This window comes from Leopardus geoffroyi, chromosome B3, assembly GCF_018350155.1.
Source record: "Leopardus geoffroyi isolate Oge1 chromosome B3, O.geoffroyi_Oge1_pat1.0, whole genome shotgun sequence".
Taxonomy (NCBI): Eukaryota; Metazoa; Chordata; class Mammalia; order Carnivora; family Felidae; genus Leopardus; species Leopardus geoffroyi.
In genome coordinates, this window is record NC_059337.1 from 125,392,617 (window position 1) to 125,412,149 (window position 19,533).

Consider the following 19,533-nt stretch of genomic DNA (forward strand, 5'->3'; position numbering starts at 1 on the left):
TCTTCTCCCAGGGTTGCTTGTTCTTTTCATTTTCCTAATGCAGCCAAGTGTAAGGTGGAAATTTTGGAAGAAATATTCGTTTACACAATGTTGTGAAGATTTTCTTTTATGTTCTCTTTGGGGGGTAATTTTTTTTTAACTAAGTTCTACGCCCAAAGTGGGGCTTGAATTCACAACCCTGAGATCAAGAATCATATGCTCTACGGACTGAGCCAGCCAGACACCCCTGGAAATAATTTTTAATTGTTTCACTTTTTTCTTCTGTATTAGCTACATACCCATTACTCTTCTTTTAGTGGTTACCCTAGAGATTATTATATGCATCCTTCACTTATTAACATATAAAGTAGTTTAGTAAATTTTACAACATCCTTCATCTTAGATTTAAGGACCCATAGAGGGACCATCACCCCCCAGATGAATGTGTGGAAACTCTATGCCAAATAGACATAGTCAAAGGACTGAGGGTCTCTTTTCCCAACCAGCCTCTACTCATAGGACAGAAAGCATCGCAGACTTAGACTGCTCCCGCCCCAGGTTTCTCATACAGTGAAGGTTCCACAACAGAAGAGACAAGCTCAGAAGATCAGGGGCTACCATCCCCACTTGGCACCACACTTGAAGAGCTGGGGCACCACCCCAGAGGGAAGCAGGCTACAGTCCCTGAGCTCAGCTGAGAAGAGGGAAGTTACATAAACAGAGAGCTCAAAGTTCTAAGGGGACTGACTTTACCTATAACAGAACATAAGGAAATTAATGTCTAAGGATGATGTCAAAAATGATGAAGATCTTGGGGGCAAGTAGTTAAGAAGCTGGTAATTTCCATAATACTAGTAGCAACAAGTGAAACAACAGATCAGCTAGAAATTTAATAGAGAGAGTCAAGGAAAAAGCTAAGAAGAGCGGTCTTTAATAAAATCAGACTGTGGTACAATTCCAGGGCATTGTCCCCAAAAAAATAAATAAATAAATAAAAAATCAGCTAGCAATTACTGGAGAGGATAAAGCCAGGTGGGGTATCAACAGAATCAGACTATCCAAAAGTCAAAAGTTTAATGGGGAGAGTCAGGGAACTAGAGAGTCAAAGAGAACCCAGCTAAAACCACAATCATCCCTGGTTGTCAAGGAGACTCCACACATACTTAAGGCTGTACCCTCTGAGGAGTAACAGGAGAGACAAAAAGGCAAATATTAACAGCGAACCCCAAAAGGTGGGGAATTAGTATCCAGGCTTAATACATAAAATGTCCAATTTCAATAAAAATCAGTAGACATGAAAAGAAATCTAAAAAGTGTGACCGCGGGGTGCCTGGTTGGCTCTGTCGGTTAAGCATCTGACTCTTGATTTCAGATCAGGTTCATGACTTGCGTCGGTGGCTCCGTGCTGATAGTACAGAGTCTGGGGTGTTCTCTCTCTCTCTCTCTCTCTCTCTCTCTCTCTCTCTCTCTCTCTGCCCCTCCACCACTCATGCACTCTCTCTCTCAAAATAAATAAACTTTATAAAAAATAAACAAAAAATAAAAAGTGTGACCTCTACAAAGAAAAAAGAAGACAACTGAAACTATCTTTGAGGGGGACCAGATGTTGAACTTAACAAAGATTTTTAAAAAGCTTTAATAAATGTGTTCAAAGAGCTAAAGGAAACCATTTTTTTAATAAAAAGAGTGTATAATGACAATGTCATAGAGAATAGCAATAAAAAGATAGAAATTATTTTTTTTAATGGAAATTCTGAAGTTGCAAAATACAGCCAGTGAAATAAAAAATTCATTTGAAAGGCTCAGTGAATCAATGGAGATTATGCCACCTTAAGGAGAAAGAGAAAAAATAAAAATGAACTAAGCCCCAAAGAAATGTGGGATACCAACATACATGCAACAGAAATACTAGATGGGGGTGGAGGGGAGTACCTGGGTATCTCAGTCAGTTGAGCATCTGACTCTTGATTTTAACTCACGTCACGCTATCACGGTTCATGAGTTGGAGCCCCACATCAGGCTCTGTGATAACAGTGTGTAGCCTGCTTGGGATTCTCTCTATCCCTTTCTCTCTGCCCCTTCCCCCATTTGTGCAGACACGTGCTCTCTCTCAAAATAAAAAAAAAAAAAAAAAAACACTAGATGGAATGGAGAGAAACAAACAAAAAATATGTAAGAGAAAATAATAGCTAAAACTTCCCAAATCTGAAAAAAAAACATAAGCTACATATCCAAGAAGCTTGATGAACTGCAAGTAGGTTAAATACAAAGAACATATCCGAATCAAACACTGAAGGCAAAGACAATGATAAAATCTTGAAAGCAGTACAAGAAATAGTGGCTCCTCAGGAACAGGAATGTAATGGGATTAACATTAGACTTCTCATGAGAAACAAGGAAGAAACAAAACCTGCAGGATGACATATTCAAAGTGCTGAAAGAAAGTCAACTAAGATTTTATATCCAGCAAAATTATCTTTTTAAAATGAGGTGCAATAAAGACATTCTCAGGTAAACAAAAACTAAGAAAATATGTTGCTAGTAAACCAGCTTTACAAGAAAAATTCAATGAAGTTTCTTAGCTTGAAAGCAATTCATACTCAATAGTAACTCAAATCCATTCACAGGGAAAAAAAAAAAGACTGTAGTCGAGTCCTATGACTACACCACCATGGTCACAGATGACTGTACCAATGAATTAATGCTGAATCCAAGACAGTCATCCAAAAATGGCTCAAGTTTTCTCTTTTTTTTTTTTCTTTTCTTTATTTTTTTTAAGTATTTTTAATGTTTGTTTATTTTGGGGAGAGAGAGAATGTGAGCAGGGGAGGGGCAGACAGAGTGGGAGACACAGAACCTGAAGCAGGCACCAGGCTCAGAGCTATCAGCACAGACTCTGACGTAGGGCTTGAATTCACAAACTGTGAGATTGTGACCCGAGCGGAGGTCGGATGCTTAACCAACTGAGCCACACAGGCACCCTGTCTTTTCTTTTTTTTTTTTTTAAGTTTATTTATTTTGAGAGAGAGTGCTGAACTCAAGTGGGGAGGGGCAGAAAGAGGAGAGAGAAAGAAATTCCCAAGCAGGCTCTGCACTGCTAGAAGGAAGCCTGACCCGGGACTCAAACCCACAAATCACAGGATCATGACCTGAGCCAAAACCAAGAGTCGGACACTTAACCAAATAAGCCACCCAGGCACCCTCAAGTTTTCTTATCGTTGCAATCTAAGGAGTCTCAATGACAGAGTCAGTGTGGTAACATGTATAAAATTTGTTTTCTCCATGAAGCCCAGTAAGGCAGCTGTCAAGATAGTTTCTTGCCTCCCTACATGAAACCTCATTTGAGTGTGTGTCAGTTTCTTGTAATCTAGAAGGGACAAATAGAACGGGCCAATGTGACAAAATAATGGAATTGTTAAGCCTATGAGACTATAAAACCATCGTTCATATTTTCAGTCACCAAACACCAATTTATATTTGAAGGTATTTCTGCTTTTGTCTTCAAGGACTCTTTGCTTTTACATTTATTGTTCTGCCATTGGAGGAGGGAGGCCATCCTGGTACCATAGGGATGGAGGCTCCTCATGCCTACTTCCTAAGGTTCAGACCCCCCACATCCCTATTCCTCATTTTAAGTCTCACTATGATTCTTCCTCTCATGGGTGAAGGGGGCCTGGCTTTTCTAGTGAACTAAAACTTCAGTGCTAAATAGAAGTTCGGTGATTTTGACTTTATTGAGGGCAATGAATGTTGATTTCATGTGTGTAACCCCTGATTCTATCACCAGACTCAATACCTAATAGACCCTTAATAAAAATTTATTGAATGAAAGACTGAATAAATTGTTTTTCTTTTTACCAATTAGAAGATAGAAAAACAGATCATAAAGCCAGTAACCAAACCACAAATTATATAACCTAAACATACATATGAATGGAAGCCTCATAAATTTCTTCAAAAGAATAAGAAAAAAGGTGTCTAATTTTCTGTTAAATCTTACCTACCTATCCAGCTCTTAATTTCAGTTACTACATATTTTGGTTCTCAGATTTCTATTCTTTTTATAATGTCCTGTTCTCTGCTAGAATTAAGTATCTTATGATCTAATTTAACATATTAATAACCATTGTTTTAAAGTTGATGTGTTAATTCCAATATCTGAACAGCCTATATACCTATTTCTATTTCCTGCTCATATCTTGCTTTTTAGTAATGTGCGTTTTGTTTCTTGATATGACTGCTAAGTTTTTGATAAAATGCTAGACACTGTAAGACAAATTACAGAAATAACACGAGGGCTCTGGATAATACCTTTCCCCCCACCCCCACAAAAGATCTACTTTTATTTAGATGGGCAGCTAGAGTAGGGACAGATAACGTCACAGCAGATTCAAAGCTACATTTCTGTGACTGTTCGTGCATTTTCCGCTCACCCAGGAGCCCTTTGGGTAACCCAACTGAGAGTGTGGGACGTTTACAAGGGCCCTGCTTCTTTCACGAACCTACGCTCTATTGGTAAGCCTTGCTCAGTTTGTGACATTTCAGGGGAAGAGTGGCACCCAGTGTCAGACTAATCACTCTGCACTCTACTCCTCAGCAGAATACAGGACTCCTCCTGTCCTTGCACCCAGATAACTCTCTGACAACTTCAAAGATACATGTATTTTTTTTAAATACATGTCTTACCCAACTTTTCCAGTTTTTCTCACTAGGAAGTTTGTTCTACAACAAGGTAATCCACCATTAACAAACGCATAAACTGCTCTTTAATGACAACTGCTAAAAATTTGCCTAACTGGTTAATCTTCTCTAAGGAAGAGCAAACCATAGTCTAACATCATGATAGTTTCCCCCACAAAATAAGTACTGACATCAACACATATTTCTTGCAAGTACCAGAAATTAAATATGTAATACATTTGAAAAAAAAAAAAGTTGCTAACACTGACTTTTATGTTAGCCATGTGTTACTTATTAAAAACTTTGTTTTGTAAAGATAATTTATACCATTCAAACATTTTCAAGAGTATAACAGGCCCACGGACTTTTTTGTTGTTTGAGGCTGAGCTTAATCTCATTTCTCCTTGTAGAAAGCTGCCTGAAAACAAACATCTAAAATGTAATTTAACTCTCCACTTAAAATGATACGTTATCAATTAAAATCACTCTAAAATTAACTGTAAAGACTATAGGGATAATGCATGAACAGTCAAATATGCTTATTATAAAGTCTACTTTATAGCTCTTTAATATCATTTGTGGTAGTCAAGAAAAGAACAACTATAAATTAGTTAGATTCTGCAAAAACGTTACCTTATTCATTTGATATCATGTATTTTTCCATAGTTAAGTCCTTCAATAATTATCCCCAAAGGTATATTTTATCCTTATAATTGCTTTTAATATCAAATCGATAACTAACATAAGTTATCAATACTTATTTTGTGAGGAATGTTTCTCCCTCTCTCCCTGCCAACTTCATGCATCTATGTCCATGCACGTGCACGCGCACACACACACGCCACAGACATATACAAAGAGGCCTTTTCAATGTATATACATTCAATATATACATAAAATACATGAAATTTATGTCAATATATACATAAAATACATGAAATTTACATGTATTTTATACATAAAATACATGAAACAGATATCATCATGACTTCAGAAAATGAAGATTTTGAAAATAGACACTTTTATTCCCAAATTATTGCTTTACTGACCGTATTCAAATGATAAACTACAGCAAATACTGGTGATAGCTTAAAAGAAAACTTAAAATATTTGGTCCACTGTTACTTTCTAGCTTTATGGAAATATTCACGCAACTCTAAGTTACAGAAAATGTAAAAGCTGCCTCTCTTCACAGCTCCTAGAATTCCTTTATTATTCCATATAGGTGTAAGATTTGAGAAACTAAATCTTCCTCAAAGTGTCAAGGTTTATTTAGTTTTAGAGTTTTTATCGTAGGGCATCTCTGCCAGTAATTGCCTTTATGAAGAACTTGGAGTACAGAGCATCTGTGGACTTAGCAATCTGTTTCACTGTCAGTGAATTTGGTTAATAACAAAGACAGATCTCCTCTCCACTAGGTTCAACAATTTTAGCCTTTGTTATAAAGCTTTGCTGTCAATATTTGTTTTCTTTATAATCTACGCATTAAATACTACTTAGTACTCAGATAATACCTTATTTTACAACAAGCACTTAGATAAGGAGTAAATTATTAAGATAAAAAAGAACAGTAGAAATTACAGACAGGGCAATTAAGATCTCTAAGAAGGGTTTAAAAGTAATATTGTATAGTATTGTATAACACTATAGCAAAGTACATAGTAAAGTAGCCAGCTTTGTATAAGAAATCCAAGAATCAAGAGTTTATATTAAAAGTGCGTTAAAAGGAACAACCGTCCTTCTGTTCCTAATGTACTAATCATCAAAAAGAAAAGTTATTATTGATTATCATTCCTGTTTTCCACTATCCTCTTTTTAAAAGCAAATTATGGCATTACAGTCCCAAGTTTCTGCTAATGAATAATCATGTCAGTTGTCACTCAATTATCACTTTCAACATTTAATCTAAATTATGTACAGCACCTTGGGTTTTTTTTTCCCTTTCTTTGAAGTTCCTCATTGAATTTAAAAGTCAAATTTTTTTTTTCAAGAAAAGTAAGTTGATGGAAGATGGAGGCTGAGATTAAATCAGGGGGAATCAATGATCAAGGATACTTGGAATTCTTATGAATACAAATAGCCTATCAAGGTTAATGAGGTTCAACTCAAGTTTAGAAGAAGAAAAAAACGTACTTAGTATTTTCTATGCATATACAGATTTAAGGTTTTAGGTATAATTTTAAAGGTAAATTATGCAAACCCAAATGCACCTTTCATTCCGGTTTTTACAAGGTGTTTTCACTGTTTTTCTCCTGTGTGAAACAACTGTTTAAAATGTGTACTCTGGATCAACAAAAACTGACGCCATCAATAAGAAAGAGCAAAGGTCCTCTAGAATAATGATAACTCTTCCAGATATTAACAGACTTTTATTAATTTATTTTTTAAATGTTTATTTATTTTTGACAGAGAGAGAGAGAGAGCAGGGAAAGGACAGAGAAAGAGAGGGGACACAGAATCTGAAGCAGGCTCCAGCCTCTGAGCTGTCAGCACAGAGCCCAATGAGAGGCTGGAACCCACAAACTGTGAGATCATAACCTGAGTTGAAGTCGGACGCTTAACCGACTGAGCCACCCAGACACCCTTAACGTGCTTTTAAAAAATGACCAGACAACAAATGTTAGCTTTAAAAAATAACCACAAAAATATTGTATAATTTACGATTTTGGTCAACAAATACTAACTTAGCAACTAATATGGGTAAGACACTGTCAAGGAGCACAAAGGAGTATAGAGACAAGACCTGGTTCTTAACCCATACTCATTTATGATTTGAAAAATATATAAGTATTTAATTCATAAGTGGCTTCCAGAATGCCACAAGTTTGAATTACAACATCAATGCATACTGGTAAATAGCCCAGAGCAAAATCTGTGCACCGCAACATATCAGAAGAAAATGCAAACAGAAGGTTGAGCATCAGAGTGGAAGCTGAGAAGACTGTTAGACAAAAAAAAAAAAAAAAAAAAAAAAAGGGGCAGTTCAACATACTCCAGAAATAAAGATAGGAATCTAAGGAAATAAACAGGTCTCTGGTTACAAGGACTATGGTAAAGAAAGGTGGAGGGTGAGAGAACCTTACAATAGCCAGGAACAAACAGTTCTTCAGACATCATTCTCTGACTGTGTTCACCAAGCAACTTTTTGGTCACTAATTCAACCTTCTAAAACCTAGGTATAGAAAACTGGGAGACTGGTGCCCTGCATAAGAGATCAGTGTTTAAACATCCATAAAGAAACCCCCAGAGGGGACCTTATGAAGATAAAAAGCTTCTGCACAGCAAAGGAAACAACCAACAAAACTAAAAGGCAACCAACGGAATGGGAAAAGATATTTGCAAATGACATACTGGACAAAGGGCTAGTATCCAAAATCTATAAAGAGCTCACCAAACTCCACACCCGAAAAACAAATAACCCAGTGAAGAAATGGGCGGAAAACATGAATAGACACTTCTCTAAAGAAGACATCCGGATGGCCAACAGGCACATGAAAAGATGTTCAATGTCGCTCCTTATCAGGGAAATACAAATCAAAACCACACTCAGATATCACCTCACGCCAGTCACAGTGGCCAAAATGAACAAATCAGGAGACTATAGATCCTGGAGAGGATGTGGAGAAACGGGAACCCTCTTGCACTGTTGGTGGGAATGCAAATTGGTGCAGCCACTCTGGAAAGCAGTGTGGAGGTTCCTCAGAAAATTAAAAATAGACCTACCCTATGACCCAGCAATAGCACTGCTAGGAATTTACCCAAGGGATACAGGAGTGCTGATGCATAGGGGCACTTGTACCCCAATGTTTATAGCAGCACTCTCAACAATAGCCAAATTGTGGAAAGAGCCTAAATGTCCATCAACTGATGAATGGATAAAGAAATTGTGGTTTATATACACAATGGAATACTACGTGGCAATGAGAAAGAATGAAATATGGCCTTTTGTAGCAACGTGGATGGAACTGGAGAGTGTGATGCTAAGTGAAATAAGCCATACAGAGAAAGACAGATACCATATGGTTTCACTCTTATGTGGATCTTGAGAAACTTAACAGAAACCCATGGCGGGGGGGGGGGGGGGGGGAACGAAAAAAAAAAAAAAGAGGTTAGAGTGGGAGAGAGCCAAAGCATAAGAGACTGTTAAAAACTGAGAACAAACTGAGGGTTGATGGGGGGTGGGAGGGAGGGGAGGGTGAGTGATATGTATTGAGGAGGGCACTTTTTGGGATGAGCACTGGGTGTTGTATGGAAACCAATTTGACAATAAATTTCATATATTGAAAAAAAACAAAAAAGAAAAGAAACCCCCAGAGGGTACATGAATGAGCTGGCACTCTTTTATACACTGCTCTCTAGTAAATTTCATTATTAGTATGAACCAGTTTCCTGGGTCACATTAATTCTAGAACACAGAAAGTTCGAGTTTCCAGATGTGAGGACAAGATCTTGAAACATGAGGTGTTCACCAAGGTAAGGACATCAAGGTCAGATTTGTCCTACTGACAGGGCAACTTTCTAATGCAGTCCCCTTTCTCCTTCATTTCAACTCGTTTTGAAATTTTAAAGACATCTACCCAGACTACTTTAAGGCAGTGTGAGAAAGGTGCCATAAGAACATTAGTGATGTGAGCAAAAGGATGAGGTACAGAAGGAAGGATTATCACTTGCAGCTGATAGAGTCTAAGAAGGCTTCAGGAAGGAAAAGAGATTAGGGGCTCCTGGGTGGCTCAGTCAGTTGAATATCCAACTCTTGATTTCAGCTCAGGTCATGATCTTATGGTTCTTAGGATCAAGTACCTTAAGCTGGGCTCTGTGCTCACAGCGTGGAACCTGCTTAGGATTCTCTGTCCCTATCTCTCAAAATTAAGCAAATAAACATTAAAAAGAGAGAGATTACTGACTGAAAAAGCCAAAAGAAAGAGTATTATGCAAATATTTGGGGGCCTGACCAACAGTCACATTCTGAGCATCTTGTCTTATTCATATTTGCTTTCTAAAAAGGAACTAAAGAGGATTAATAGCCATTCTTTACAGAATGTATAAGGCAACACCAAATATTTTTGAAAAATAAATGCTATCAAACATATCTGAAAAATAGAGACTAAGTATCTTTCAGTTAAATTTCAATAAAATGACTGTTAGAAGTTACATTGAGTGATCCATGACCAATACCTTCACAAAGCCTACACTAAATGTCATTCTGAGAATAGCTTGGGAATAAAGATATTCAAAGGACCTTCACAAGGTATGAAAAATAAGCCATAATCAGAAATGTCATAAAATCTAAAACGGTGGGGGGCGCCTAGGTGGCTCAGTCGGCCAAGCATCCGACGTCAGCTCAGGTCAAGATCTCGTGGTTCAGGAGTTTGAGCCCCATGTTGGGCTCTGTGCCGACAGCTCAGAGCCTGGAGCCTCGGATTCCATGTCTCCCTCTCTCCCTGCTCCTCCCCTGTTCACGTGGTGTTCTCTTTCTCTCTCTCTCTCTCTCTCAAAAATAAACATTAAAAAAATTTTTTTAATCTAAAACAATGGTTATAAATTTAATTATTTTATTGTTAAAAATAATGTCAAGAAAATAAAAACTGGTTAATGGGAATTTCTTCCAGAAAAAACAGTATCTTTTTGTAATACCGTTTTAACGGCAACAGGGAAAAAAACATTTTCATCCTCCGAAATAAATTTGAATTAGACTTGAGACAAACCCAAAGAACTTTTTTCATCAATTTTAGAATGTCACCTGCATAGAGACAGGGAAATGTGCCTGACTTTTGTTCATTGCCATGTCACCACCACCTAGAATAGTGCCTGACATGTAACAGACAGTCATTAAGTGTTTAATATGTGAGTAAATGCTCAACCTCTCTGTCCAATTGTCTTTCACATCCAAACCTGTATAATTAACCCAAACTAATCCAAGAGAACTCCAAGTCTTTCCCTAATCCAGGTGAAAATGTAAAAGATCTATTGTTAGGGCAAGGGGAAAGCCAGGCTCTTTGAATAAGGGCATTATTAGGTTATTATAAGTAATTTTTTAAATGCTTATGTGAGATTTTTTTTCAACTGATTCTGCAAGTGGTAAATGAAATCAAACAATGAAAAGGAAGGAAGGGAAGAAGGACAGACCAATATGTGGTTATAAACAGGGTAGCCAAGGAATTTTTCTACCTTTGATATTTACTAGTATAGGTTTTATTTTTTTTTTAATACTTAACTTTGGCAAAATAATATTTTAGCACTTTTGCCAACAGGATCAAGGGTTAAAACAATACCTGTGAAGCAAACTTTTGAAGTCCTAAATTACAATTGCTCTGATAATGTGTCTGATAAGTATTTATTATACATGTAAAGGGCTTTGTAAAAAGTATGTCAGTATTTCATCAGCTTTACAATCTGAATCTTGAAGCAAATCTAAAATACATTTTTCCATTGATGAAAATGAAGAAAATGCGTCTTTCCAAGATGAAAAAGAAACTCAGACTAGCATAACATTAAATATTTCCTTTGGGTTATATAAAGTTTGATATCTTTAACACCAATTTTCTACCTTTCATTATAGTTTAGAAAATTCTTCAAATATGGCACCTTATTATAATTGGAATACAACTCCACTAAGAAAAAACAGATATAAAGGGAGGGCTGATACATATTTATTTCTAAATGTGTCATCCATGTCTGATCTAATTTGCGTAATTATAATTGGAATTAAGACATTTCCTTTTTATGAAGTTCTTTCTTTTGATTTTTAATATTTTCAGATAATTACCCTGTCTACGCTAGATAAAAGGCCACGGGGGGAGGCACCTGGGTGACTCAGTCTGTTGAGCGTCTGACTTTGGCTCAGGTCATGAGCTCTCTGTTCCTGAGTTTGAGCCCCGTGTCAGGCTCTGTGCTGACAGCTCAGGGCCTGGAGCCTGAGAATCTACATCTCCCTCTTTCTCTGCCCCTCCCCCACTTGCGCGCGCGCGCACTCTCTCTCTCTCTCTAAAATAAATACACATTAAAAAAAAAAAGGCAAATGGGGAAAGGTAGCTACCTACTTACACCTCATTCATGATTACCACACACCCGAAATTAATGGAGGCAGTGTAATTCCACCTCTTCCACAGTAGGCAGAGATTTAAAAACATTCATGGTTCCAAAGAAGAAATACCAATAATACCCTCTTTGCTGTGCCGTCTTCCAGTTTCACCCCCAAAATAAATGATAATTCACCATTCCTTCAAATAAAGGTACTTTCTGTCTGAAGGAAGGGCTCAATTTGCTACTAGAACAAAAATACTGCCAAGTTTAATAGGTTCCTGGCTTTAAGGTCCAAATGAAAGAGAAATGAATCTACAGACATTTCTATATATAAAGTAGTCATCTATATAACTTTATGTTATGTTTACTCAAACTAGAGTTCATAAAATATCACAAACTTTACATTAAAACTTCATTAAGCAATTCTATGAAACAAAACTAATGTCCTTCAAATACAGCTTGAAAATAGCAAAGTCACCTCTACTTGCGCTGCAAAATGTGCCTTCTCCTGGTCTTTTCGCTCCATGCACCGCTTCGCTTCCTCTAACTCAGATGCCATTGCACTGAAGTTCAGCTGCACCCTCAAATCTGACATCTGCTTCTCCAGATTCTCTTTTTCCCGCTCAACCCCTTAAAAGAGAAAATGTAAAGCTTGATGATCGTTCTTCATTCACGGGAGAATGTACTTTCAAATGGTACAAAGCCTTGACGTTCGAAAATTCCAGCTAACACAATCCACCTATTAACACTGTCACTCTACAGACTGTTCAGAATTTGCGAGTCTATTGTTTCAAGTCTCACTCAGTTTTCTAAAATGTATATGTTGATGTGTTATCCAGTATTATTCCATTGTGATACTAAAACTTGAGTTGGTATCAGGTTTCTAGTAGAACTGAGTTCAGGAAAATCCTATATATTTTTTTCTTTAACTTTCTTTACATCCCTACCTCTAAACTATAATACAGAAATACTGAAAGAATTTTCAGCTAAGTTCTACATCAGCTGAAGGTTACTGAAGTTGACACACAAAATGATGATTTCTTGCAAAATAAACAAATGATACTGTTAAATCTCTGATTGTGTAGGACCACTAACTAATTTACTAATTCTGGAGACTACTACCTGAAATTATCATCACTGAACAATATAAACAGACTTAGCATTTAATTCAGCACACTTGGTCTAGGACACACAAGACACTGTCGTACCATCTTCTTCAAAGATAAATACCATAAAAACCCTTTCACAATGAACTTACACTCCACAAATAGAAATAAAACATATAAATAAAGTACTTCCTGGAGTCTTAAGATACCAAAAATTAGAACATCTACTACCAATTTAAAACTACTGTTTTTCCAGTAGTTTCCTTTCTGGGAAAGGGAAAGGGAAGGAAACATTAGCAAATTCAATTTATACATCATTCACAAGATACATCTGAACTGAGAGATATCAATCACACTGTTCAAAATTTCACATCTTGGATGAATGTGGATACATGAATGGAAAATGTATAGGAATTTTTAATAGCATAAAAGTAATAACAGATACTATACAGATTTTACAGATACAGTTATCATACAGAAAGAAATACAGTAAAACCCTGGAATGTGAGTAACTTGTTCTGAGAGTGTTCTGCAAGATGAGCAAACATTTCTAATAAATTTTATCTCGATAAAAAATACTAGTAGTATGTGACGTCAAACATCACATGATCACAATGGAGTCAATGGTTCTCTCTCGCTCGCTGGCTCGCTCACTTGCTCACTGCAGGATTGTGGGTGATCTTCTCCCATGCTTGGATGCTCAGTATCAGGCCACAGTGTTTGGCAGAAATGAGTGATTTTTCAGAACATTGGAAGGTGCCCACAACTGGCACTAGTTTTTTGTCATTTCAAAGTCCCTATGGACAGGCCTTTGCTTTTCCACATAAGAGTAAGCTTAAGAACGCTTTGCTTCATTCTAGGTCATTGGATAGGTTCCTTGTTAAAAGTGCACAAAAAGAAAAAGATTCCATTGAGCCAATAGATAGCAGTGATTCCATTAGTGATAGGGAAAGCTGTCCTACACAGTAACCCTCCTCTCTGGTCTCCCTCACAAACCAGCCCCGAAGGTTTTCAAAGGTAAATGCAGGTTAAGTTATTTTTCTTTATATTCTGTATTTTCTGTGTTATTTTGTATTATATTACAGTATTTTAATCATTATTATATGAATATTTTTGGGTTGTGGAACAAATTATCTGAGTTTCCAATATTCCTTATGGGGAAATTCGCATTGATATACAAGTGCTTTGAATTACAAGCATGTTTCTGGAATGAATTATGCTCACAAACCAAGGTTTTACATAAAGTGATTAACTCAATCTTGTTGAAAAACTGGAGTAGGAAGAATTGGAAACTAAGTTGGACTTAAAGAATGAACACGGAATTTCACCAAGCAAGGGAGCTAGGGTGATAACTCAGGGAAAGGAAGCACCATAAAGCCCAGAGGTACGATAATGGATTTAATATTGAGGTAGCTGCAAACAGTACTTCCACATAGCTACCACCTATGAGCAAGGGAAGGGGGAGAGTCAGCAGGGTGTTTATACATTGCTAGGGAGCTTAGAAATTATCCCATAGACCAGGAGTTCACAAACATTTTCTGTACAGGGTCAAATAGTAAATATTTTAGCCTTATGATCTCTGTCACAACTACTCAACTCTGCCATTGTATTGCAAAAGTAACCTAGACAGTAAATAAATGAATGGGAATAGCTATATTCCAAGGAAGTTTATTTACAAAAGTCTGGATTTGCCCCTTGGGCCATACTTTGCCCACCCCTGCTCGGTTTCCAATGTGAAAATACGCAATATTTGTTTATGTGTAAATGTCTTTATCAATTTTATAAATATATATTTTAAATTTTATGTTTAGATATGTATATATGTATATGTGTGTATATATAACACATATCTCCAGAGTGTCTGTCTATATATAGACATGCATTTCAGGATATATGTTACTGTATATAGATAAAGTAACAGGAATATATAGTATATAAAATATAGAGATATTAATATATATGAATACACGTGTAAATACATATACATAATATATATTTTATATTTTTTTAGTTTATTTATTATTTTGAGAGAGCAAGTGCAAAGCAAGCAGGAAAGGTGCAGAGAGAGAGAATCCCAAGAAGTCTCTGCACTGCATGGGTCCAATGTGGGGCTCAACCTCATAAACTGTGAGACCATGACCTGTGTCAAAATCAAGAGTCAGATGCTCATCCAACAGAGCCACCCAGGCACTACCGTAATACATATTTCATGAAACATATATATTTAATGTGAGACCTAATAATTTGATAAATTTCATAATCTAGACATATAAATTGGTATGGATATGTATAACTAGGCACACATACATACATAATGAAACATTTAGCAAAATTAAAATACTTAAAACATAAGGTATAAAATATAAATAGTGCTACAAACAGTCTCCTCCCAAACCCAGAAGACTGTCTCATATGCTACACTTTGAAAACACTTGCTACAGACATAATGGGTCACTACAGGAGAGCAGTTTTACAAACTCAAGTTTGGGGAGAAAAAGATTTGGGTCTGTTACTTCCCACCAATATGACCTTAGGCAAGGTACTCAATCTCTGTCTTCTTCATTCTTTTTTTTTTTTTTTTTAATCATTAAAACGGAAAAAAGACTAGTACCCTTCTCATAGAGGAGACAATGTACAATGGGTAGGAAAGTGCCTTGTACGCAGTAAACGGTCAATAACTTAGGACAAGAGGTTTTCAGCAAGAGTAACATGAGTGGTTTGTGGCCTAGAAAGCATCCCTTTAGTAGCAGAAGTATAGAAGACAGGTTACAGAGAACTAGAGCAAGTTATTAAGAGGGTAATACAAATGAGACGAAGCATGCCAAAACTGGGGTAGTGGGAATAAAGAACAAGATGGGCCAAATTCAAGAAATATCAGTATCTATAAATAGGGACAAAGAAGATGGAGAAGAGAAGGAATAATTTGGATGTTCTTTGTATTTTAGCCTTGGCTATCTGGATAAAAGACAATGAGTGATTTCTTATGCAGAATTTTTTAAAGTAATATAAGAATTCTATAAAGATGAAAAGTCTAGAACTGTTAAGAGAAGGTGAAGAAGTCTATTATACTGATGAGAGAACTTACAGATTTTTTTAAAACCTGATAAACAGTTAAGAAAATGGGAGATTCTTTTACTCCTCAAAGACTTATACCAAAAATAACTATATTTTTATAAGGCAAGGAAACATATAACATGTTCCACAGAGTCTTTTTCCAAACAAAATAAGAGTTCCTGTGTACATCCTTATGAAAATGTGATGAATAATCGAAAACCTTAGGAGTTTACTTTTAAAAATAAATTTTAAAATATTTGATGTCAAAATATATTTCAATTATAACATCACATGAAACTTAAGGGAACTTAACGGCATGCAATTATGTTAGGATAGGTATGTCAGAATTTGCCATCTAGTGAAGATTTTCTGGCAATGTGGAAATTCTAACTTAGGCAACATACTGAGTTATGTGTGGGGAATCTGGGCAAATATTTATCTTCCCTGAATTTGATAGTACACCAAATGCTTACAAGAGTTTCTCCAATAATATGGACATTTGAGTAGGAAGCCTCATTACTGAAATAATTTACAGCTGAACAATCTGGACTAGTCTATTAGAAACCATTATAAAATTTCAATATTACCATTTCTGTTACAAGTGAACTTCCAAAAAGAAATACATCCAGACTCATTAAATTCCACAACCTAAATCAACACCACCACTAAAAAGGTATTCTAACGTTTCTCAAGCACAAAGTATTCCTAATCTACATAAGAAAAAGCCAGTCGTATGGTTCATGACCACTTCTACCAGATGATTAATTTTTGTCACTGTTATCTGGGTAACAAAAAAAGACAAAATCTTAATTTTAATTGTAAATATTTAAAATTGGAATAAAAGAAAGTGAAAACATAGGGGTATTTCCAATTTAAGTACAAGGACAAGTATACACACACACACACACACACACACACACACAGACACACACATATTTAGGCATGGAAATAAGAAGCTTGGAAGAAACTCCACTACCAGCTTTGCTGGTTCTTTCTGGCTGAAAGCCCCATGAGATAAGCAAGTCTGAAATGGGTTTAAAAATAAAGCAGAGGAGGGGCGCCTGGGTGGCTCAGTCGGTTGAGCGGCCAACTTTGGCTCAGGTCACGATCTCGCAGTCCGTGAGTTCGAGCCCCGCGTCGGGCTCTGTGCTGACAGCTCGGAGCCTGAAGCCTGTTTCGGATTCTGTGTCTCCCTCTCTCTGACCCTCCCCCATTCATACTCTGTCTCTCTCTGTCTCAAAAATAAATAAGCATTAAAAAAAAATTTTTTTTTAAATAAATAAATAAAGCAGAGGAGACATTAAATTGGATGCTAATATCAGCAACAAACAAGGGAAATTTAAAATTAAAAACATAATACCATTTACATTTACATCCAAAAAAAAAAAAAAAAAAGAAACACTTAAATGTAAGTCTAACAAAATCTGTATGAGGAAAACTAAAAAATTCTGATGAAAGAAATCATAGTTGAATGAAATATATGGAGAGGTATTTCATATTCATGGATAGGAAGACTCAATATTGCCAAATAGCAGTTCTTCCCAACATAATATATAGATTCAACATAATCCAAATTAATATCATCAAGTTATTTTGTAAATACCAACAAACTAATCCTAAAGATATATGGAGAGGCAAAAGATCCAGAGCAGCCAATACAATATTGAAGAACAAAGTTGGAAGACTAACACTATGCAACTTCAAGACTCACTATAAAGCTACAATAATCAAAACACTGTGGCAGTAGCAAAAAAAAAAAAAGTAGATCAATGGGACAGAATACAGAGCCCAGAAGCAGACCCACATGAAAACAGTCAACTGATCTTTGACAAAGAAGTAAAGTCAATACAATGCAGACAAGGTTGTTTCCAACAGAAAGTGCTGGAACAAATGGACATCCACATGCAAAAGAAAAAAAAAAAAAAAAGAAGGGATCTAGACACAGACTTTACTCCTTTTTTTTTTTTTTTTTTTTTTTTTTAATTTTTTTTTTTTCAACGTTTTTATTCATTTTTTGGGGGACAGAGAGAGACAGAGCATGAACGGGGGAGGGGCAGAGAGAGAGGGAGACACAGAATCGGAAACAGGCTCCAGGCTCTGAGCCATCAGCCCAGAGCCTGACGCGGGGCTCGAACTCACGGACCGCGAGATCGTGACCTGGCTGAAGTCGGACGCTTAACCGACTGCGCCACCCAGGCGCCCCTGGAGACTTTACTCCTTTTACAGGAATTCAAAACTGATCGCAGATCCAAACATAAAACACAAAATTATAAAACCTTTAGAAGATAGGAGAAATTATGGATGACCTTGAGTTTGACGAGGACTTTTCAGAGACAAGAGCAGGGTCATCCTCCATGAAAGAAATAACTAATAAGCTGGACTACATTAAAATTAAACTTTTCAGTTCTGCAAAAGACACTGTCAAAAGAATGAAAAAACTGAGAAATTGTTCACAAAGACACGGTGGTAAAGGACCGTTATATAAAATAATCAAGAGCGAGGGCTCTTAAAATTCAACAAGAAGACAAACAACCACCTAAAAACTGGGCCAAAGACCTTAACAAAAGTCTCATCAAGGAAGATATAGAGGTGGAAAATATGAGTAATAAAAGATGCTTCACATCATATGTTATCAGGAAAATACAATTAAAACAAGCTACCATTACAAACCTATGAGAAGAGCCAAAATCCAGAACACGGACAACTGCAAAAACTGACAAGAATGTGGAAGAACAGGAACTCTCATTCATTACCAGTGGAAATGAAGAAATGATACGGCCACTTTGGAACACAGTTGAGATGATTTCTAAAAAGCTAAATACACTCTTACCATACAATCCAGCAATTATATTCTTTGGTATTTACCCAAAGTAGATGAAAACTATGTCTATACAAAAATCTATATAGAGATGTTTGGTTTACAGTGGCTTTATTCATAATTGCCACAACTTGGAAGCAACCAATGGCCTTCAGTAGGTGAACGGATAAACAAACTGTGGTACATTCAGACAATGCTTTAAAAAAAAGAAAAACAAAAACAAAAACAAAAGGTGAGAGAGAGTGCTACCAAGCCAAGAAAAGACATGGAGGAAAATTTGGGGTATATCACTAAATGAAAGAAGCCAATCTGAAAGGCTGTATGATTCAACTATATCAGATTCTGGAAAAGGCAAAACTATAGGGACAGTCAAAAGATCTGTGGTTGCCAGTGCTGGGGAGAGAAGGGGATGAATAGGTGGAGCACAAAGGATTTTTAAGACAATGACATTACTCTAGGATATAGTAATGGCACCTAAATGTCATTTATACTTTTGTCCAATCTCATAGAATACACAACACCAAGAGTGAATCCTAATGCAAGCTATAGACTTCAAGTGATAATTATGTGTCAAGGCAGGGGTATCAGTTATAACAAACATACTTCCATTGTGGGGGGGAAAGTTGATACGGGGTGGGGAGGGCAGGGAGGCTATGCATGTGTGGCAGCTGGGGGAACAGGGAAAATCTCTGTATCTTCTGCTTAATATTGCTATAAACATAAAACTAAAAAACACAGTCTGCTTTTGAAAACTAGATGCTAAATCATGATTAGCTTATTGAAAACCTGTAGATCAAGAAATAAGATGACAAGAGCGCAATGTAAGAAATGCAATTCTGAAAGTGGTAAGTATTTAAGGAAGATCAAAAACAA

The 19,533-nt window shown here is 36.5% G+C and overlaps 1 protein-coding gene across 11 annotated transcripts in view; it reads right to left on the minus strand.

Moving 5' to 3' along the window:
• CEP128 (centrosomal protein 128) overlaps positions 1-19,533 on the minus strand; it is a 398,658-nt gene that overhangs the window by 294,663 nt on the left and 84,462 nt on the right. For all 11 annotated transcript variants that reach the window (XM_045451751.1, XM_045451752.1, XM_045451750.1 and 8 more), the window contains one exon: positions 12,161-12,312. In XM_045451751.1, coding sequence (XP_045307707.1) covers positions 12,161-12,312 — 152 coding nt within the window. The remainder of the gene's footprint in view (positions 1-12,160; positions 12,313-19,533) is intronic.